Source organism: Acomys russatus, chromosome 31 (assembly GCF_903995435.1).
Source record: "Acomys russatus chromosome 31, mAcoRus1.1, whole genome shotgun sequence".
Classification (NCBI taxonomy): Eukaryota; Metazoa; Chordata; class Mammalia; order Rodentia; family Muridae; genus Acomys; species Acomys russatus.
Window position 1 is genome coordinate 36,369,620 of NC_067167.1, and position 22,611 is coordinate 36,392,230.

Consider the following 22,611-nt stretch of genomic DNA (forward strand, 5'->3'; position numbering starts at 1 on the left):
ACAACCTCTGGCAGAAACATCAGTGCTGATAGCTTTGGGAGTTAAGGCACTAGTGTCAATGTCTGGGGTTCAGAGGTGCCCAGAGCTTTACAGCTCAGGAGACAGTGAAAAGATCTGGGGTGACTGGCACTGGTCACAAGTGTTCTATAGCCTTCTTTATATACTGATGATGAAAACTTGAGGTTTCTTTTAGTCTCTAAAATATGGTTGTGGGGTGGCATTCTAAAGCAGATGTTTTAGGCTCCAGGATGATCTAATTGTACTATTTACCTTGTCTAAGGGGACCGTTTCAGCAGAAAGTCTTCCTCAGATGAGGTCTCAGATACTGCAGTGAGCAGAAGCCCTACGGACATAGTGTTCCTGAGTGAAACATGTTTATGTTGAAGCTACTGTACATTTCGAATAATCTGTTATGCAATATAACCTGTCCTGACTGTACATCACACACAGGTACAACTGTATCTCCCATTCCAACCTTTCTCAGCCCACTGCTGCCCTGAGTGTGTTGTTTGCTTGTTGTTTTTGTTTTGTTTTGTCCTCTGTGACTCTGTGGTAATACAGATGTTCCCTAGGAAGGGAATCAAAATAGGAACGTGAGCAAGGAGCGCAGACCAGCTCTCGGAGCTTGAGGTCCAGCTTGCTGTCTGCTCAGCTCTGCAGCCTTAAACTGACCAATTAATCATCTGTGCTTCCATACACCTAAATAGGAGAATTAATGTTCAAGTATCTACTAAACATAGCGCTAAGGAGAAAACCATTTGAGTTATTTAAGCCTGAAGCATAGGCTCAGCTAGCTGATCCCTTACGATGTTGAGCCTGTACCCCAGCTGACTAACAGGCTCACATGAACAGGTACGCGCTCCTTGGATGCTTGGTTTGCAAGAGAGCCCTAGGTCCCCTGATGCGACTCCCCGTACACTACTCATTCCAAAGGAGACACATTTCAACAGAACCGCTTGCTTCCACCCAATTATATGGAGCAGTGATCTCTGAAAAGCAGTGCCTGCAGGAAACAAACTTAGATCTGATCACTAAAACATACGGAATTCTGATTCCAGAATATACAAATAGATCCGTTTAGCCCCAAGTTACACTAATGGATGTTTCAGCATCATACAAACACAATGGCTCACAATAGCCTGAGGAGCCTGTAGCCGTGTGTCCTTCACTGTCGTTATCTATCAAGTGGAATTCCTCACCATTTTTCCTTCCAGGAAATCTTCCTTGACAGTGTGATCTAGTTTAGAATCATTTCATTTAAAAAAAAAAAAATTAGAAGCACAGTAGTGCATGCCTGTAATCCCAGCACTCAGGGAAGCAGGGGCAGACTGTGAGTTCGAGGCCAGCCTGGTCTACAAAGAGAGTCCAGGACAGCCAAGGATACACAGAGAAACTCTGTTTAAAAAAAAAAAAATTTAAAAATTAAATATGTTGTGTTGCCTTAGATGTGTCTGTGCATTTGCCACAGACTTGGAGATGTTACAGAGTTTGAATAAATGCAGAAAACTAACCACATTCTTCCAAGATGTGGAAAATGCCACGGAGTACTTTGCTTACAGTATTGTGTGAAAAATGATACATACTGAGAAACAAGCCTGATTTGGCTAAGGATTTCATATAGAAACGACCTATGAATAGAGACGTGTTTTTCTGATAAGGTAATATTAATCAGTTTTAGAATTGAAGGACTAAAAAGATAAATAAAACGGAAGTGCTCAAAGGAGAAGGGGGCTAATCAAGGGAGAAAAGAAGATACGGAAGTAAAAGAGGGCTTAGTAGCAAGGTTCTGATGCTGAGCTACAGCTGCCTCTTGACCGCATAGGCATGTTGTGTCCGACACTGCGTGTGGTTACCAAAGGAAACAAGGCTCGCCTTATTTGCTTAGCATCATGCCCATACCCACCCATACGTTCAAACCCATGCCTCATTGTGATGCTATGCAGATGGCGGGAATCTCCGTAGGCCAAGAGTACAGAGTCATTGTAAATGAGATAAGTGTCCTTATAAGAAAGGTTCTGGTGGGAGAGGAGATCCCCTTCTGTCACAGGCCAAGAGGAAGGGAACAGGGGGAAAGAGGGAAGCAGGGGGAAAGGGAAGGTACAAGTGAGTGGATAACAATCAGGATGTAATCTGAATGAATTATTTTAAGAAAGGAAAAAAGAAAGGTTCCCTTGAACTTTTTGCTACATGGGGTTACAATTGGAAGCCAGCTCTCCATGAACCAGGAAGTGGTATGATGACGTGATGTGTTAACCCCAGCAGCAAAGATAGATGCCTTCTCTTTATGAGGTCACTATGTGTCTTACATGACACCATATTTTGGGAGCTAGACAGACACAAACTTTTCCCTTCTGTAACTTCTCTTCTGGTGCAAAACACATACAATCTACAATTAAATACTTGAATAAGATAATGACAGATTGTTATAAGTGTCAGGAAGGCAGTGTTAGAGGGACTATATCCGAGTCAATGCTAGTTTCGGCAGAAGAAATGGAGGAGGAATCAGCGTTGGGATAGATGTCAGAGCCGTAAGAAGCTTGTCACGGAGAGCTCCAAGCAGGACATTTTATAGTGGAGGCTGGGCGCATGGCAAAGACTCCAAGGCAGGAATAAGTCTGGCATGTCCACAGAATAGAAGGTAGGATAATAACATTGGAAGGCAGGAGTAGAGTAGAGTGGAGGTAAGTTTCAGGGAGCACAGGTCCTTGAGGTTGTTGGCAAGGTTTAGAGGTTTCCTTCTGGCCCAGATGAGTCAACAAAGGGCATTAGGCAAGAGACCAATATGACCTGGGACAAAGGGCTGATGTATTCCGTATTATGTAGCTACTCCTATTCCAGAGTATTCCTGGCATCACTTTTTCCACCCAAAATCAAGACACAGGGCTGACAAGTCTGAGTGCAGGTGAAAAAAAAAAAAAAAAAAAAGAGCGGAACAGACATTGCAAAGCAGAACTATTTGGAGAGAGAACATTTCATTCTACTTGTAATTGCACCCAGCATTCTTAATGGCGAATAACAGGACTATATTCTTAGCTGGTTATAGTTTGCGGAAAGCATTTTATAAGAGTTATTAGAAGTGTAAAGGGGTTTCAAGAAGAGGACTTGGGAGCAGGCAACAGAGCAGGGCTCATTAGCGCAGGTTTGCTGTACTATCTCCTGCCCTGGGTGTGAGATGAGTGTGAACACCAGCTTCCCACTTCCTTCCCACCCTCCCCATTGTCCCCACTCCATTTGCACTTCACGCCTTCTCTCTCACCTTATTAGCACAGTTCCATTTCCAGATTAATTGACAGAGAGGTGTTACCAACAACCTCTGACCCTACTACAATTTCCCATCTTTCTTTGCCCCCTCACCCCACCCTCTACCTCCTCTCTCCTCATTTTTGAGCAAAGCTTCATTCAGGATTTCATAAAGTCGCAGATAAAAATAAAATGTTGAAAAGTCCAAATAATAAATAGTTTCTTTAAGAGAAGAAAGTTCATGTATCTATATTCTTCTTTCTTTCTTCCTTCCTTCCTTCCTTTCTTTCTTTCTTTCTTTCTTTCTTTCTTTCTTTCTTTCTTTCTTTCTTTCTTTCTTTCTTTTCCCCCTGAGACAAAGTCTCCCTATGTAGACCAAGCTATCCTTGAATTCAGAGATCTGCCTGTACCTGCCTCCCTAGTGCTGGGGTCAAAGGTGTGCACTGCCATGTGTGGCCAGGAGGTCCATGCCAGGCTGAGGGACACATTCTTAACTTTAAAATAAGGAATATTCAAATGGTTCCCATTCCAAAACCAATGGGAATAACGGAAAGCTGATCACGGTACAGCAGCCAATGTTTTGCATGGTTATTTTACATCAAGTTTCTCTGCTAGATGCCAATGGATATTAAAACTGATAAGGACACTGCCCCGCCCTCTAGAGGAAAATATCCAATGGGAGTACAGCACCAGAGAGACTGTGTGCATGATTTCTTTGCAGAGGTATGCGATTCTTCAGTAGAGCCCAAGAGTGAATGGGGCAGTAATGTCAATACAGCATTAACAAGTCATAACAGAGGGCCGAGGACAGACTAGAAAAGATGATCTCTAAGTGCTTTGAGGCCAACTTGTATCTCTGGTGGACATCTGAGTTGGAGCATTTCACATGTGCAGGATGGCAGTTGCAGGGACTGATGAGTGCCCTCCAGCTGTCTGGCTTGGAATCCCACCCCCATCGCTGATGAGATCAGTGGGTAATTACTTCATTTTTTTTTTACCAAGTTTACTTCACTATAAAGGAGAATAAAAACACTACCCACCTGCTGGGGTTACGAAGAGGGATAAATATAGAAAAATGTGTTAAATAGCCCAGAAGAACCCCCCAACATCATATGATGTCAGTGATCACTCAGAAGAACCCCCCAACATCATATGATGTCAGTGATCACTAATTCTACAAACTCATGGTCAGAACAGAAAGTGACAATTGTCTTTGGTCCTAACAGGATAACATTTTTCATCTCTGGTCTGACACCTGGCCAAATATTTGCAAACAGCCCTTGCTCTCCAACACTGAGTTAAAAGACTAGAAAGGTCCAGAAGCTAACATCTCCAGCCAAACAGTGCTTCTCCAAGGACCAGCTGACTTCCTGAGGCCAAGTTCCTCAAGAAAACCTTAATCCATTTGTGAACCAAGTATTGTGTAGGCCTCGCTCAAATATAAATGGGTGGTGTTTTCATGTGGATGAATGTTCTCTAAAACAATCAGATACTATGTTCTTAAACCTTCATAGTAGATTTGGGGATTCCCCCCTTTTTAATGGAGGTGCTAAAATTTAACATTCAATGACTCTTTACCTTTTCTGAGCACTCAAGGCATTATGCTAGAAATTGTATATTCCTCTCGTTAAACAAAATACCTGTTGAATGACTGCTATATGTTAAGCCCTGGGACTCAGATGCTGCAGGAAAGGCTGCTCATTAATTACAATGCAGGTCGTTGAATGCTATGAGGGAACAAAGGGAGGGACACTACTGTGAGACCCCAGAAGAAACCCAGAGGCTGCTTCGCTGTGGGAACTTATGGTCTGGAGCAGAGGATCAACCCAGGCACTCTGTGAATGCCGGTTGAGGAGAGACTCGGTGTCACCACCACGTTTCCCGCACTGTGCTGCTTCCTCTGCCGCATCTCCCCTCCACAGGGCCTTGCCAGCCACCAGCATTGCCACTCTGTAGCTAAGCTCACTCAGTGAGGACTTCAGCTGGATCATGGCCAGGCAGAAGAACAGCTGTCTTACAGTGGCCTGGCCTTCTGATCTCAGACCTCTGAGTGTTCCCCTGGGGAAGGACCTATCCCCTAGCTACCTCCCTTGGCTGCGTAATCTCAGAGAGAGCCGCTGTCATGCTTGCACCCCACACTATAGGTACACTCTAAGAAGGAAATTGAAGTTCTTAGCACAGAGGCAGGTAATTGGTGCAAGCTGTAAAAATAGTAATATAGCAATAGTCATATAAAGTGTGGGGCATGATAGAAATATAGAGGAAGAGTTGATAATTTAGCCTCTGGCTCTGAGGTTAATGCCAAGTAGTTTTTCTGCTAGTCACCCCTTCACTGTTCTGTCTTGCCTTAGGCAAAAATGTACTCCAGGTACCTTGCATCATTTCTTCCATCTTTATAATTGCATGCATAAAATATAATTGTGCATAATAACAATATTCAATTCTATCAATACCCCTCTCTTCTATTCTTTCTCAAGCTTAACTAAAAGGCAGTCTAAAACTTCTGAAGAGTATAACGGCTCTCAGCTGTAATCCCAGCACTCGGGAGGTGGAGGCAGGCTCATCAGGAGGCTAAAGCCGTCCTTTGCTGTGTAGTGAGTTGAGGCCAGTGTGAGCTACATGAGACAGTATTCTTAAAAAATTAAAGTGGGGGTAGGTGACCTCTGCAGAGGTACATAGTATTTTCTATGAGTTTCACAAAGTGATAATTGTGCATATGTGGGTGTGTACACATATGTGTGAGCTTTGTGTTGCTAGTGAGGAGTGCAAAGTGAAAGCTTAAGAGAAAGAAATGTTTAAGTCCACAAATATTTGGTTTTGTTTTAGTTTTTGAACTGAGCCTTAGGGGAATACCCAAAGATTACCTACACACTTGCATGACTGCACACACACACACACACACACACACACACACACACACACACACACACACACCACACATGCTCAAAGATTAACTACACGATTGCATGAGTGCATACACACACACACAGAGAGACACACACATGCTCAAAATGAATCAAATTAACAGCTAAAAATACATCAAATTTACAGTTCTTATCAGCCTTCCCAGTGCTTAGATTGCAGACATATTCTACCATGCCAGGCAGGCCCCATGGCATTAATTGTATTAACACAAAACTTCACAGGACTGATGGATTATGAGATGAGAGGACACTTCATTCATAGGCACATAAAGTCTGTGCCTTTTGAAAATGGTCAAAAGAGCATTTTAAAATGCTTTCTTTGGGGAGCATTTATTGAAAATCCTGCCTTCCTAGTCACAGATGGATTCAGTTAGTTTCCTTCCTCTGTACTCATTCAGTGCCTGTCTGGAAGGTGGGAGGAGTTGTTTATATGTGAACTGGGAGGCAGGCGGCCTCCTCGGCTTGCCATCTAATTGCATGCAGAATTCTGGCACCTTTTGCTTGGCCCTTGGCTGCTTCCCCGCACAGTGTCTGGTACCAGAGACATAAAATTATGAATAAACCAATAATTGGCTCAGCTTCTACAGTGCAGGACACATGTTTTTCATGAACATAAAAATTCAGGGTTTTTTTTGAATCAGAGAAAGAATTAAGCCTGGGTTCTGACATTAATTTCCACTTGTCTTCCTCTTGGCAGAGTAGGTTGTTTGTTTCTGTCACAAAGAAGCATTATCTTTTTTTTTTTTTTTAACATGTTTTGCAAACTTAACTCCCTTTTTTTATATATGCATAAACCTTTAGTGTCTTTACCACACATTTTTAGGGACTCCAGTTGATAACTACAGTTGGTCTATATTTTCAGTCATTTTCTGTTTTCTCTATTTGGGGGTTATGCTAAAACGTCAGCTGTTAAATGCAGCCTTCCCTTGTTTCTTTCAATTCTTGGATGCCACAGCCTTGTATATCCTGGCGCTGAATGATACTTATTTTTACAGGAGCTTCCCTAAACCTCTAGGGTTGGTTGCCTCTATTGGTATTAGAAGCCCTGCATGTTAGCCACATAAACCAGACATGTCAATATCTGCGTTCTTCATCCTTATTGCTTTCCCTCCAGGATTAGGCTCCACGCAGACTACCTTGCTGCCAGCTCTCAGCATGTCACACCTATTACTGTCTCACATCAAGTTATTGGAAGTAATGACCGTTTTAAGCATACTTTGCATTTATCTAAACAATATAGCCAAATAGTTCTCTTACATATAACACTTTTTTGAAGAAGACAGTCTTGTATGGACAACTGCCTGGTAATTTTCCCATCCAGTGACATTTACTTTGGATGGTAAAGAAAGAAACTGTAACAATTGTAGGAACTGTGAGGACTTTATATAGGACAACTGCATAGGTATTAGAACTGTTGATAGATCAATCTCAACTCTAAGGACAACAGAACAATTGCAGAGTGATGGTCTAGAAAGTGACAAAGATAAGACATCAAGCGTAATTATCTGTTGGAGTATTGCTACACTGACTTACAAGGATTCTTGTTAAAAGCAGACGATAGTGGTTTGAATGAAAATGGCCCACATAGGCTCATAGAGAGTGACGCTATTGAAGATGTGGCCTTATTGGAGTAGGCGTGGGCTTGTTGGAGTAGGTGTGGCCTTATTGGAGTAGGTGTGGCCTTGTTGGAGGAAGTGTGTCACTGGGGTTGGGCTTTGATGTTTCAGAAGCTCAAGCCAGGTCCAGTGGCTCACACTCTCTTCCTGTTTGCTGCCTGTCCAGATGTAGAACTCTCAGCTCCCTCTCCAGGACCAGGACTGTCTGCATGCCACCATGCTTTCCACTGTAACTGAAAGCCAGCCCCATTCGAATGTTTTCCTTTATAAGAGTTGCCATGGCCATGGTATCTCTGCACAAAATAGAAATTCTAAGACACTAACTATATAGACACCAGGGGTGGAACATGAAGAACTTGATCAGGTACAGAAGGTGATTAGACAGACACCCAAGATGGAGAAGCTTCTCTAAATCAACATCATAAACTTCTTGTAAAACTTTGACTTGGAAGGCTGAAGATAACACCCAGAGAGGAAATCTAATTGAAAGAGCATTCATAAGTTTGGTCAAGATGAAACCAAGTTGGTACTGACCAGGAAGCTTCCTCCATGATGGCTAACTTTGATGGTACCAAAAGGTACAATGCAGGCTGATGGTAGAAAACAATCAATAACAGTATTACCTAGCTCTAAATCCTGTTAGCTACAATAATGACCATATGGCAAATTATATTCATGGGTAGAATAATGCCACAGATGTCATAGGGGTAACCAACCAATGACTTTCTGATTGGTTTTAAGACTTGTTCCTCAAGAAACACCTACTATTGTGAATCTGGCCAAGATCCACAATTGGAACATTCATAGGCCCCAAGGGTAAAACTGCTACTACTAGTTGGTATCAAACTACTCTCTAAAGCAATATCTCTATACCCATTGATTAGTGCAGCTCTCAAATCTCATCAAAGAAGTTTCTCACAACTTGTCAAAGCACAGAGAATAAGTGTCTGTACAGTCATCACCACAAATCACATCTATTGGCCATCTATCACAACCTCTCTACAAAAGGCTCAACAATTATCACAGAAGAGGGGCAGGTCAGAAAGATTACAAGAACCAGACATTGGGCTAAAGTGACACAAAGTCTCCTGGGCATTACAGGACCACTGCACTCATGAGTTCAGATGTAGTTGACTTGCACAAGATTAAGTCAATCAAAATTTCAGTTTGGAAGTTGGGAGGCTTACAAACTCCTAATACTAGTTGAGAAGCTATTGACAATTGATGCATTCTACAGGAAGGAATTCCAGTTTTCTTTTAAGGTGTGGGTCCTGGTGGGTCAACTATGCTCCTGTGGAAGGCTCCACACCCATGAGTATGTGGGCAGCACAAATTGGATTTAATAAGATATAAAACCCATGCACACATGAAGCTGAAAGAGAGTGAATGTGGGAGAAGTGGAAGATGAATAAGATCAAAATGCATCATTGGATACAATTCCCGAAGAATTTTTTAAAATGTCAAAGATTCCTTCTCGGCGTTCAGTTTCCTCAGCTTAATGAACATTATTACATCCTACAGTGACAAAACAGACTGCTTTCTAATAGTGACCTTAAGCAGGTCATTTAAATAGTTTAAATCACACAGAATCAGCTAAGCAGGGCTCATAGGGGCTCGCAGTGACTAAAGCTGCAATCAAGGAACTTGGATGGGTTGGTGGTAAGCCTTCTGCACAAATGTTGTGGTTTTTCAGTTTGGGGTGTTTGTGAGACTCCTAACAGTGGGAGAGGGAGTGGGAGTGCCTCTGACTCTTGCCTGGGCTGCTTCATCTAGACTTGGCCTGTGGATCTGTGCTAGTCTTGTTGATACCATGTTTGGCTGATATCCATGGGAACCCTGCTCTATTCTGAAGGGAAACAGAGAAGCAGTGGACCTGAGGGGAAGGGGAGGTGGGGAGGGGACTCGGGAAGGGGAAAGAGAGGAGGGGAGACTGCAGTTGGAATGTACTGTATGAGAGAATAAAGAAAAAATAAGTTATAGGTGTGAATCACTATTGTTGATACATATATTAAAAATATTCCTACAAAGTTGCAGTTGCAGACAGTTTGACTCCCTTAAAGCTTTGGCATTTATTCCATATCATTTAAATCTTTTAATATTATTAATGCTTGACATAAATATCTACTTAAAATCATTGTTTAAAATTTTAAAAAGTAACCAGAGCTTGTGGCTCACAATTATAATCCCAGCTCTTGGGAGGCTAAGCAGAGAGTTCCATGAATTCATCAATGTCAGCCTGAATTCTAAGCCCTTCTGAATTATGAGACCACACACACACACACACACACACATGCACGCATGCACACATGCACGCACACACACACACCACTTTCAAAACAGTTTGTTTATACTCCACAAACTTAGATTGCCCAAACTGGGAGATGCACTTTATGCTTAATTCAGAAAATAGCTTTAACTTGACCCACAACACAGGCAGTATACATTATTATTATTGCTGTTGTTGTTATTTATTATTATTGTTTATTATTATTATTATTATTATTATTATTATTATTATTATACTGCTAATGCCACTGTACTAATACGAATTATCAAAAGTAGATCAATAAGAGCTAATGAGTGTTCTTAAGCACCTCTCTTTTCATAGCCTCCACATTTGTTTATTCCAGGGCTCCATAGTTTTTCCATTCCATTTCTTAATTGCACCTCTCCTTCTCCAACTGCCTTTTCTTTAAAAAGCCTCTTCTAAACATTATACATATGTAGAACTACATAAATAGTCCCCTGCTCCCACATGAGGACAGTGTTTGCATCTTACAAGATCTTGGATTCTGTAACAGTAATCGCAGGCAAGATAAAACAAATTTAAGATTGAAGTGACACTTGATGTTTCCCAGAAACCCCTCAATTCATAGCTAATAAGCTGTGTTATGCTAATTTGACTCTACCTGTGATCCCAAATATACTTTTAAAAGGAGACAAGAGCTCAGTTGTTAAAAGCATGCACTGCTCTTGAAGAGGACCCTAGCTCTGTTCCCTACATGTATGTCCAACAGCTCACAATCATCTGTAGCTCTAGCTCCAGGCCAGTGATTACCACTTCTCAGGTACCTGTATGTGTATATCTACACATAGACACATAATTAAGATAAAAAATAAAAACCTATATATACATAATCTGACTAGTATGGTTAATGTCATTACTAGCAGCCTCCTTGACGTTGGAGTTCATACTTCATTGTAAGTGTCCAATACAGGCATACTTGCTAAATATCTATTTGTACAATCAAATCAAGTTATAAGCTTAAATGAGCACCTTTCCCACTAAGAAGTAGAAAAACGACACCCCAAACTGTTGTTTCAGGCATAATCCCAGAACTTAAAAGGCTGATCTTGTGAGTTTGAGGTCAAACTGGGCTAGAGAGATGACTGTCTTTTTTAATAATGAAAAAAATTGTCTTTTGACTTCCTGTAATTTAATGTAACACTTTTTCTGAAATTTGTGTGTGCTGGACGTGTTGTAATAAATGCTCACACATGTACATAGGTGTGTGCCCACGTGCATGGCTAGAAGCCAGAGAAGCACTATCACTCTCAACATTACCCTTGAAGCAAGCTCTATCACTGAACTTGCTCAAGCAGGTTTTCAGTTAACAATCCTCAAAATTCTTATTTTGCCCCCACAGTGCGAAGGTAATAGGTCCACACCTGGCTAATTTACCTGGCTCCTTGATTTGAGCTCCAGTCTTCATGCTCGTTCATGAAGGGCTTTTATATCCACTGTGCCATCTCACAAGCTACCAATAAAATGAATTCCTTCAATTTTATTCAACCTGTAACTTCTGGGGTGATTTGATATAGAATCTCGATAAAACATTCCATAAAATGAAAAAAAAGCTATTAACCACTATAACTTAAAATCATTTTAAAATATAGATTCCTAATCCTTAAATCTTAACTCCCATTCTCCATATTATCAATTCTCCAGATTATAAATTTTAATATTTTTCTATGACTGGTTTTAAATGGCTTCGAAGTTTCTTAAAAGCACAAGAATATCTACTTTGCCTTTTATTGGTATTATGCAATGTCTCTTTTTTCTCCCTCCCTCCTCACACCTTCCTCTCCTCTCTTACTTCTCCCTTGTCTGTTTCTTGAAACATTGGTGTGTGTATGCGCGTGCGCACGCGCGCGCATGCACACGCATGCACGTGCACACGTGTGTTCCACATATGTTCCAACACAAATTTACATTCTGGTAGGGAATAAAGCAGTGTGTGTCATTAAATCCAGACAATTATAAACAGTTCCTAGTAACTAGAGTGACATAGTAAGATCCGCACCTGTGCGCCTGTATCAAGTGCTGCTGACAAATGTACTTTCTGAGATATAGTTTCTATACTGTGTGGGACACTCCACTATTTCTTGAAATAAGCATTTTCAACTGTCACTCTGTTTTTTCAGCCCACTGAGCATTACTATGTATAAAAACAATACAACAGAGTAGTCTTTAGTGATTTTTATTTCTATTCAAAAGAATTTACTTTTTGCTTAAAGAGCATAGACTATAAAGCTTTAAAACAACACTGCCTAACAGCCCAGCATTGCTAAGGAAGTCTTCATAGACATTACAGGCATCTGGCTTTCCTGATCTTGTCTGCTAGGGCTAGGATAGAGAGACTTACAATAATAATGAGAAGATCTATGCTTCAACTGCTAACCAGTTAACAAAAATAAATTACACACAAGCAAAGAACAAAGGAAAAGAATCCCTGAGCTGGAAAGCAGCCTTTGCCTTAATAGAATCTACTATCGATTCTTTGTTTTGTGGCAGAACTATATAAACCAGTGCATCCTGGAAGCTGCTATGTAGCCCAGACTGGCCTTGAATTCATCAATCATCTTGCCTCAATTTCTCAAATGCTGAGATTACAGGTGTGGGACACTACATAGAAAATTTTATGTTTTTTTTTTCTATGCTATAGCAAATAGTTGAACAGTATAAACATATGCAAACTAGCTGTAGGGCCTTATAAGCTAGACTGTCTCCCTTTATTAATCACAACTAACAGAGAACCAATACATGGAATTCTCAAATTAACCAACAGAAACCAAGTCCCATGTTCAATTGGGAACCTTCAAATTATCACATTTTTATACTGTCCTTTTCTACAGGACTTGAAACACTGCAACTAGTGAAATGATCAAAGAAACAAAATAAGTTAATTCAAGATAAGGTAACGGGAGGGAAACAGCTTCACCAAGTCTTCAATCCGGATGATGGATTCAAAGTCTTATTTCTTCAAAAAATATTTTAGTTGCTCCTGTAGAAAAATGATCTGCTCATACTTCTGCTTCTCCTGTAATGTGAGCTGTTCCAGAACAGACTGGAAGTGACTCTTGAGGGTGAGGTTTTCCAATTTTCTGAGGAGATCTTTCTGTCTTCGTGCTTTGCCCTGAATCTCTTGAAGCTTTTTTTCCTTGTAATCAATAAGCTTCTGAATTCCCAGAATTATTGAATTGCAATCTTCATTAGCTTCGCACAAGCTAAACTCAAGAAACTTGGCTTGTAGCTCTCTTTCCAGATCTTCTTCAGCATTATCTTCCTTCTCCTCATTCTCTTCCTCCTCCTCGTCATCATCATCATCATCTTCCTCCTCCTCTTCCCCCTCGCCATCTTCCTCCTCCTTCTCTTCCTCATCTTTATTCTCATTCTTCTCTTGATCATCACTGCTGGACTCACGGAATGTGCTCTGAGACGTAGCACATTCTGATGAGATATGATGGCCGCCTATTTCGGAGGGCACTGGAAGGCCTGGCACACAGACTTGGCTCTCCTCTGCCTTGGTTTCATCATCAACAACAATTTCCCATCGGCTGCTGATGGCTTCAATATCTGAACGGAGCAGTCTCCTCACTTCGTTTTCCACCTCTTTGGAATTAATGTAGCCACTGCAGCTTTTGTCACTTTGCTTCGTATCAGAGGGCTTTTTGGTTGGTTTCCGAAACCGTTTCTTTCTGACATTCTTAAGTGGTGGGGTAATGCCGTGCTTCCAAATGTATTTTTTCTCTGCTTCCCTTTTGTTTGCCGTTGCAGTAGCACCAGCCGCAGAAGCCGCCGGTTCTTCTGGGGACGGGTGAGGGTCACCCTCGGCACTGCACAGAAGCATCTGGGAAATATCTGCTGTTTTATAAAAAGTTTTTCTGTCGTGAGTCTTTAGGCTCCCAATGACACAAGGCAAATCGACAAGTCTGGCGGACAGCGAAACGTTGTCTACCTGAACGACGGCCTGCCGCGTATCGGGGTTTAAGTCAATTTTCAGTTTATCTTTCATGGCGGCATTTCCGGACCGCATAATGGTCCTGACGGCTGAGGCCTGTTCCGGGGGCAGACGCAGTATGAACTGGTTCTCAACTTCGTAAGGCTCCTCTTGCCTTTTACTCATCTTGGCGCTTTGGCCTACTCGCGCCAGCTCTGCGGTGAGGCTGTGCGGCCTGGGGCCGACCTGATCCCGGGAGAAGTGGGGGGGCGGGGGGCGCTGGCTCCGCGAGGGCGGGGGCGGGGCGGGGTTCTGTCCCGAATATGTCCCGTCAAAGTCTGGCCCCTGGGTGCTCACACACCGCCAGGCAGGCCTCTGGCCTCCAAAGGCTTCCTCACACCTCGGCAGGCTTCCGCGGCCACCTGGTGCCCCCTCACGTCACCTCACGGCGATGGCGGAGATGGCGGCCTCGCGGCCTCCACGTACCTCAGCACGCCTCCTTCACGCCTCCTCCGTCACAGTCCTCCTCCACGGCCTCCCTAGTCGCCCCCCGCGGTCCTCCGGGCCTCCGCGCACCTCTGGCAGCCGCTTAACGGTCTGACGGCCGGACGGCAGCGAGCCTCGAGGCAGTGCACACACGCGCTTCCGCACGTGGGCCGGAAATTACTTCGAAAAGGGGGACACCCCGCCCCCTCCCCTGGCTGCCACCAAGCGCCGAGCGGGCACTTCCGGTCGCGAGCCCCTTTCGAGGAAAACCCGAAGCGTTTAAAGCGCGGATTATTTTTGTCCCTAGCGGGGGACCCTCCCTCGGCTATCGTAGGGTTGCTTAGGTTTCCTTCTGTGTGCGTTTTCGTTGTTGTTGTTGGTTGTTGCTTTATACGATAAACCGTGTGTACGGTTGCCCCTTGAGCCGTTAGCTTGGCCGGGACTGCCCGCATGCATGCATTCTACTGGAATCTTCGCCATGGCCCCCACCCCCACCCCTGCCCAACCCCGTCTCAGCCTGTCAGGTATTTTATAGAAAGTCAGGAGGCTCTTGGGCTCAGTGCTACAGATGTCCCACTCTAAACTGTCGCCCATGGTTCCAAAGGCCACACGTAGGGGAAAGCGGTAGGGACCTTAAATTCTTAATCATGGTTTAAGTTATAAATGCCAAACTAAAAAAAAAATTTTTTTAATATATTTAAAACGGGGAGCTGTTTGCTAGTCACTATAGACATGGCACAGTGAGTCTTTACCCTAAACAGTCCCAGGTGTTGGATCAAAAAAAAAAAAAAAAAAAAAAAAGACCACTAACCTCTAGAAACTAAAAGTATAATACTATTGCCCAAATGGTAATGTCTAGTTGTTTCTATACTGGGCTTTGCATCGAGAAAGAAAAGGGAGACAGGGAGAGGCAGCAAGATCTACAGTCCAGCGGGGTTTATTATTGTTGTTTTCCGTAGAAAATGAGGACAGTCTATAAATAACATGAGTTTTTGTTTCACTTTTTATATATCTTAACTCTTATTTATTTTTTAGATTTATTATTTATCACTTATAGTATTATGACTCATGTGTGCCTGCACACCAGAAGAGGGCGCCAGATCTCATTGTTGATGGCTGAGAACCACCATGTGGCTGCTGGGAATTGAACTCAGGACCTTTGGAAGAACATCCAGTGCTCTTTACCTCTAAGTTTTAACTTTTTTAATTTTTAAGGACACATATATATAACAAATGCTGACAAGCTACACAAATGCTTTAAACATGTGCTGCTGCTGAATGGATTTTTGAATAGCCTTAGTTTCTCCTTCTGCTGTCCTGAGGTAAAAAACAGTATAGTCGTCCATTCATTGTGTTCCCTTATCCACACAGCAGTGCACATAATTTAGAAGGCCTACGATAGCACTGTTCTTGGTGAGACAAGCAATAAATAAACTGATCATTAACAGCTACTTATCTATGAATACTATAAAAACACAAAAATAAGAAGCTGGGGTTAATAAAATAGAATTAGCTATAATCCTTAATTTTAAAAATCTGAATCAAAAATAAATAAATAAAAATCTGAATCAATTTTATGGAGTTTGTATAACTCAAACATCACAGTTCAGGAGATAAAATAATTATTTTGAAGGGGAATAGAGGGCTGGAGAGATGGCTCAGCAGTTAAGAGCACAGGCTACATACACTTCCAGAGGTCCTGAGTTCAATTCCCAGCAACCACATGGTGGCTCACAACCATCTGTAATGAGATATGGTGCCCTCTTCTGGCCTGCAGGTGTACATGTAGGCAGAGTACTGTATACATAATAAATAAATCTTTAGAAAAAGAGAGAGAGAGAAAGGGTATAGAGAAAGGAGAGGATCTCATAGCCCAGGCTAGCCTCAACATACCCACGTATTAGCTGAAGATACCTCTCAAGTGCTGACACTCCAGTGTGTACAACCACATGTGATCTCATCAGTTCATAAGCGTCATTAGAAGTAGAAATTACTCTTACAATTTCAAAGGTTCGGGTCATACAGTCAGATTTTTATTATATAATATGTGTGATGATACATAGAAAGCACACACATACACACATACACACACACACAGACACACACTCACCCTCAATAACAGGAAGGTGAGGAGGGCCAAGGTCCAGCCCATCAAGCAGAGGTAACTTTGGTAACTTGATTGTCTTCAGAGTCAAGGATGCAAGAAAGGGTTGTAGAATCTTTCTGTGTGGCTAAGGAAAGCCACTGAGGTCAGGCATGTGGCAGGGCTCTCCCTACATGCAGGTCTTAAGAGGCCATGGGGTGAATCTGTGAGGCCTGCATTGTGTTAGAGACCCCAAGATTTTTTTTAGATGCCAGACCCATGGGATACCTGCCAAGGAAAGCTGCAAAAACAGGACGTGGAGAGAGAGAGAAGTTTGTTTCTGTCAGTAAGGCTGGAAGGAGATGGAGTTCTGAATAGTGCATTGACATCAAACGTGAAAAAAAAATGTCGAATTTGCAGTTTGTCCTACTGGTTTCCAATCTGGCTTTGGCCCAGTATTTTCTCACTGGGGTCCCTTTCCTCTCTTTTTGGGATGGTAATGTATATTCTGTGCCACTGTATGTTGGAAGTATGTGATGTGCATTTTGATTTTGCTCCAGAGCCTATCTGCTTGCCACCATGCTCCCCGCCATCACGGTAATAACCTATAGCCTCTAAAGCTGAAAGAAGCCTCCAGCTAAATGTTTTTTTTTTTTTTTAATAAGAATTGCCTTGGTCATAGTGTCTCTTCACAGCAACAGAACAGTGACTAAGATATGTAGTTTTATGTAGCATGTAACCTATTAATCTTATGCATATATAAAATTTAACCCAGAAGAAAATTCCAAAAAACACAAATGAGAATAGATAAAAAATAACATTTGTACTGACTTCATTCTTTAATGGATCATATTACATGCCCGTTGTGCCATGCTGTCCTCAGCCCAGTGCTTGCCTTCAGGACTGAATTATTTGGCGCTTTACTATCTGTTTTAGTCTATTGTTTTCTGGTAGAGATTACTATAGTAATAGACCTATTTAAAGTTCATTTTTATCCAGGAATGCTCATTCATTTTCTCATTTGCATTTGCACCTCAGTCATTTTCTTGGTATGTACTTATTCACTTCAAGTGTGCTTATAAATATTTGCCTGCCACTGCATGCTAGTGAGTGTTATCATTTGTAATGAAATTCTGGATAAGAAGCTGCAGGAAACACTTGAGCTAGAGATAAAGAATGATAAGCTAAAAAAAGTGACTAAGTGGAAAACTATTTTTACCATAGGCAACGCCACCCACCCAGTCCTCCTTGAGAAGAGGATTTTGCACACTGAAAAGATGGAGATAATTCAGGAAAGAGCATCCTTCTAAATTAGTTGTAATTTCACTTTCAAAGCAATGTGGTAAAGAAACAGGGAAGAACCAGCTAAAATCTATGTAAGCATCTGTCAAGCAGTTATAAAATTGCTTCGGTGATAACACATAGAAAATAGCCACATTATTCACAGCTTGAAGGCAGAGCTTATGCACTTTTGCTGATATTTAGAACAAATGCTGGTAGATTAATAAATGGGTGAGATTCTTTTGTTTTTGAGTGTGTGTGTGTGTGTGTGTGTGTGTGTGTGTGTGTGTGTGTGTGTGTGTGCCTGAGCATACCAGGCATGCATATGGAAGTCAGAGAACACCTTATGGAAGTTGGTTTTCTCCTTCTACTCTGTGAGTCCCAGAGATCATATACTCGGATCACCAGGCTTGGTTGTAAGGGCTTTTATCACTGAGCCTTGTCACCCATGGGCCACCGTTAAAAAAAAAAAATACTTAAAACAATTTTTATTATACTTACGTTTTTTCCATTTCCCCATTCTTTTCGTCCCTCTAAGCTCTCCCATGTACCATCCTGCTTGTTATCTCTCAAATGTATCAATTTTTAAATTGTTATGTGTGTTTGTGTTTCTAAACATATAAATACAACCATATACTGTAAATGTAGTGTATATAGCCATGTCCATATAATGTCGCTTGTATGTAAATGCTGTCAGAGTTGAGCATTTAGTGTTGGATGAACAATTGATATCCTCTTACGTCTCATACCTCTCAACGTAACTAAGTTATTGAAAAGCAACTCAGTTCTTTTCATATACTTTTGTATGCTTTGTCGGTGGAACTACACCAGAGTTTGATTCTAAGCCAGGAAGTTAGACAGGAGGGGAGACTAAATAAAGCATAGACAGTAGGGTACAGATAAAATGGAAGTAGAAAGGGCAAGTGTTGACGGCACACAAACGGTTAGACAATGAGTGGGCTGTGGAGATGAAGGGGTGTTAAAAAAAAAAAACAAGTGGAGAATAAAAGGCCTAAGTGGAAACCTACTGTACTGTAACAACTAGCAAAATGTCACAGTTTGAAAGGAGATTCCCTGCAAGGGTGGGGTAAATGCTGTTCCTAGTAGCAATGAGGTCCTACAAAACAAAACAAAAATCTCAAGTGTTGTGTATGGGATGCCTCCATAGAAGTTGTTCACCATGGAGGTTCCAAGCCCCTCTCCCCCAATAATAGATATGCTTGCCTTTCCGCTTGGTTGCCTGCCAGGACGAAATGATAAGACACTATCATTTGCACACACTGTGGTTCTAAGACACTGAGAAAATCTGCCTGGAATTAAGATGGGAAGTTCCTCCCTGCTGAGCAGCTTCAGCACATGAGAAGGTAGTCTGCTGGAGAAGAAAACCTATCAGTGGGCTTTCCCAGGTGTCACATTTATGAGCCGTAGTACCAACCTGCCAAGCAAGATGCACCCGCATGTGCACCAGTGGCATGACTGTTTGGGGGCTAACCGACTGCTCTCAGATTCGATGTGAGGCTCATTCTGTGTGAGGTTGCATGTGTCTGGTACTATAAACCCAGTCAAAAACCCAGGCCTAGGGCTGTAATGCATCTCAGGAGAGAGGAAAATACTGATGCTTAACTAAATAAATACATTGTCAAACTGCCTTCTAAGTACCTATGCTTGTGTATCTGGACGATACTACTCTCAACTCTAATCAGAGGGGCCCCATTCTGCAATGAACAGCGATGAATGAAGAGACTGGCAGCAGCCTAACACACTGAGAATAAGTGACAACTGAGGGTTTAGCCATAAGGAAGGCCTTCGTACGCTCTCTAAGGATGAGAGAGCATTTCAGAACAGGAGAAAAAGGGAATATAAGGTCCAAAAGGTAGAGGAAACATATGAAATGCCCTCCAGATGCAATCTGATAGTTGTAATCATGAAGTCTCAGCAGCTGCAGTTACACTGGCGCCCCCACAGGATAAGCCTTGCCAACACTCCATTGTGGATGATGGAGGCATCCAGCAGGCTCTATCCTCATTCATGAAGTGTTGTGTACTGATGATCACTGAGAGACAGACAGCCATAGTCTTCTGTCATACCCACCGGTAGCCCCACCCAGATCCAATACATAGTTCCAATCCTATGGCCACATAGAGGGCCTTAATCAAAGATGGTGGGTCACAAACCAACCAAAGCACGGACTATGGGGAACAGATTAGTGGGGAAGAAGGGTGGGCGAGGCAGGGAAGCCCATAGGAGGCTGGATGAGAACAATGAGAATGTATTATATACATGCATGCAGCTGTCAAAAGATGGAACAAATTTAATTAGTAGGAAGGGCAAAAGGAATAGAAATTCTAAATCTATTTCTCTTCTCTCCCCCCTTCCCCCCCTTCTCACACACACACATGCGCGCACGCGCGCACACACACACACACACAAAGGAAATGTATTTTGTCTTTTAGAAGTTTTTGCCAATTTAGTAGTCTTCATTTAAGTCTAACTTTTTTTAAAAGATTTATTTATTTATCATATATACACAGTGTTTTGCCTGCATGTACACCAGCAGAGGGCACCAGATCTCATAGATGGTTAGGAGCCACCTTGTGGTTGCTGGGAATTGAACTCAGGACCTTTGGAAGAGCAGCCAGTGCTCTTAACCGCTGAGCCATCTCTTCAGCCCCAAAGTCTAACATTTTTATACACGTAATGTCAACATTTTGAATGAAATTAGTCTAGTGACACAGTTCATGAACAAGATGGTGAATATACGGACTTGGAAAAAATAAAGTACCTCATTGACACTGCCTATATTTTAAAAGTTAAGGTATACTGTGTGGCAAAAGAGATCTTGGAGCCTGCCATGGTTTTCAGCCTTGAGATTTACACATCTAAATTTTAGCACATTGTACCAAAGAATGTACTAAAATTCTTTCCCTCAGACTCTAAAACTTAAAATTAATTTCATATCCATATATTGATTTGTGGACAGAAAAAAAAAAAGAATAGCTAAATTAGAAGGCTGGAGAGATGGCTTAGCTGGTAAAGTGCCCACTGGCACACGCATAAGATCCTAAATATACCCATCACCCACACAACAAGCCAGGAGCTGCAGTATACATCCTTAATCACAGCACTGGGAGGCAGAGACAGCCGTATCTAACCATCCTAGCCAAACCAATGAGCCTGAGACTGGGCAAAAGACCCTGTCTCAAAAACTAAGGTGGATACCCAAGGTCAACCTTGGTCATACACGTACATGAGAATCTACATATACACACCTTCATGAACACATAAAACACAAACACACACACACACACAGGAATAGCTAAATTACCACACAAATAAACTCAGAGTTGAGTTCACGGTGATATAATTTTCCCATTGTTGACTCTATTCCATGAAGATTTTAATGAGTGCAACTGGTAAAAATGAAAATATGTCTGCAATAATAATGTAAAAATCACAAATGAATTTGATTCCATGTACAGAACACTTTTCTGGAGAACATGTTTTTCTTAAGCTTAAGACGATACCCTCCTGGTAGATCAACAAGATCGATCTCCTTCTCAAGGTACCAGCTGAGTTCAGCGTGAGAAAAGAAAGCTTATTTGCTTCTTGTCATTAATAGTTAATTGTTATTGCAGCCTCTCGGGTGGGAGATGAGGAGTAGGGAAATTACAGCCATCCTTTGTAAAAGTGCTGCAATATTACTAGAGGTGATCACATGGCAGAACATGAATGCATTCCTTGGGAGACGGAAGGGAGTAGGCGAGGAGATTTTTCTCTCTCCCCCTCTAAAGCATTTTTATAAGTAGTCCACATGGGTTGGTAAATCAGTGTTAATGCCTCACAGAAGCGCCTGTGTGCTGGAACACTGTGCCCCTGTGTGCCTCAGAAGCAGCCCTCTCGGAGTGTAGCATGGGTACCCATTGTCATTTTCACACACGGCTGGACTGTGTCTTTCATGCACTCTGCTGATGACGTTCCTTGTGCCACTGCGCAGGGTTTTAGAAGGGTACTGACTTCTAATCTAGCACCGCTGAGATTTTGTGGCTCTCCTAAGTGGGGAGAAGAACAGAAGAAATCTGACCAGTGAAGGGTAACTGCTGGAAAGAAAAATAAAATTTAACTGTCTTAGAACACAGTGGAACAACAGATCAGATTGACAGCCTCCATTGAACAATACAACTGCTGAGGAGTTTCTGACTGGAGTGAAGAAAGCTGGAAACTGATGCGACATCTTTTTTTTTTTTTTTTTTTTCTTTCTTTTTCTTTAAGATTTATTTTTTTTTTCTGCTTACATGTACACCTGCATGCCAGAAGAGGGCACCAGATCTCATTATAAATGATGGTGGTTACCAGGAATTGAACTCAGGACCTTTGGAAGAGCAGACTGTGCTTTTAATCTCTGAGCCATCTCTCCAGCCCCTGATGAGGCATCTTAAACATATAAGGTCTTATAAATATCAGTCAATGTTAAATAAAACCATTGAGTTTTGAGTTGCTTGGAGTCACAAAAATCTGTGTACAAGGCCTCAGAGAATGTTCTAGCAGTAAGGTTATCTCTTGTGTCCACTGCTTACGTTTTATGACCTTGAGTATGTCCTGAAGAGAGAAGAATAAGTCAGTGACCTTGTACATGCAAAGAGTAGAAAATTCTAATATTGCTATTAATAACCAAAGAAATACCCTGACCTAAATTTGCTTTGAGTTTCAGGAAAAATGTATGAATGTGGTTTAGAAAATGAATTGCCATGTTATGCATGGAA

The 22,611-nt window shown here is 41.9% G+C and overlaps 2 protein-coding genes across 3 annotated transcripts in view; one reads left to right on the forward strand and one right to left on the reverse strand.

Annotated features, from left to right (window-relative positions):
- Positions 1 to 22,611, forward strand: part of Ptprr (protein tyrosine phosphatase receptor type R) — a 225,366-nt gene that overhangs the window by 68,389 nt on the left and 134,366 nt on the right. The window lies entirely within an intron of this gene.
- LOC127212798 (transcription initiation factor TFIID subunit 7-like) lies at positions 13,036 to 14,187 on the reverse strand. Of its 2 annotated transcripts, XM_051172961.1 has the most exons (2): positions 13,509 to 14,187; positions 13,036 to 13,268 (listed from the first exon to the last, which is right to left on the reverse strand). In XM_051172961.1, the coding sequence occupies exons 1-2, from the start codon at positions 14,185 to 14,187 to the stop codon at positions 13,036 to 13,038; spliced, it is 912 nt and encodes a 303-aa protein (XP_051028918.1). The 2 variants fall into 2 exon arrangements, with proteins under 2 accessions (XP_051028918.1, XP_051028917.1); XM_051172960.1 differs by having other exon boundaries at positions 13,036 to 14,187.

Excerpts from the sequence above, each read along its gene's own strand:
- LOC127212798 (XM_051172960.1), bottom strand. The coding sequence starts at position 14,187 with ATGAGTAAAAGGCAAGAGGAGCCTTACGAAGTTGAGAACCAGTTCATA.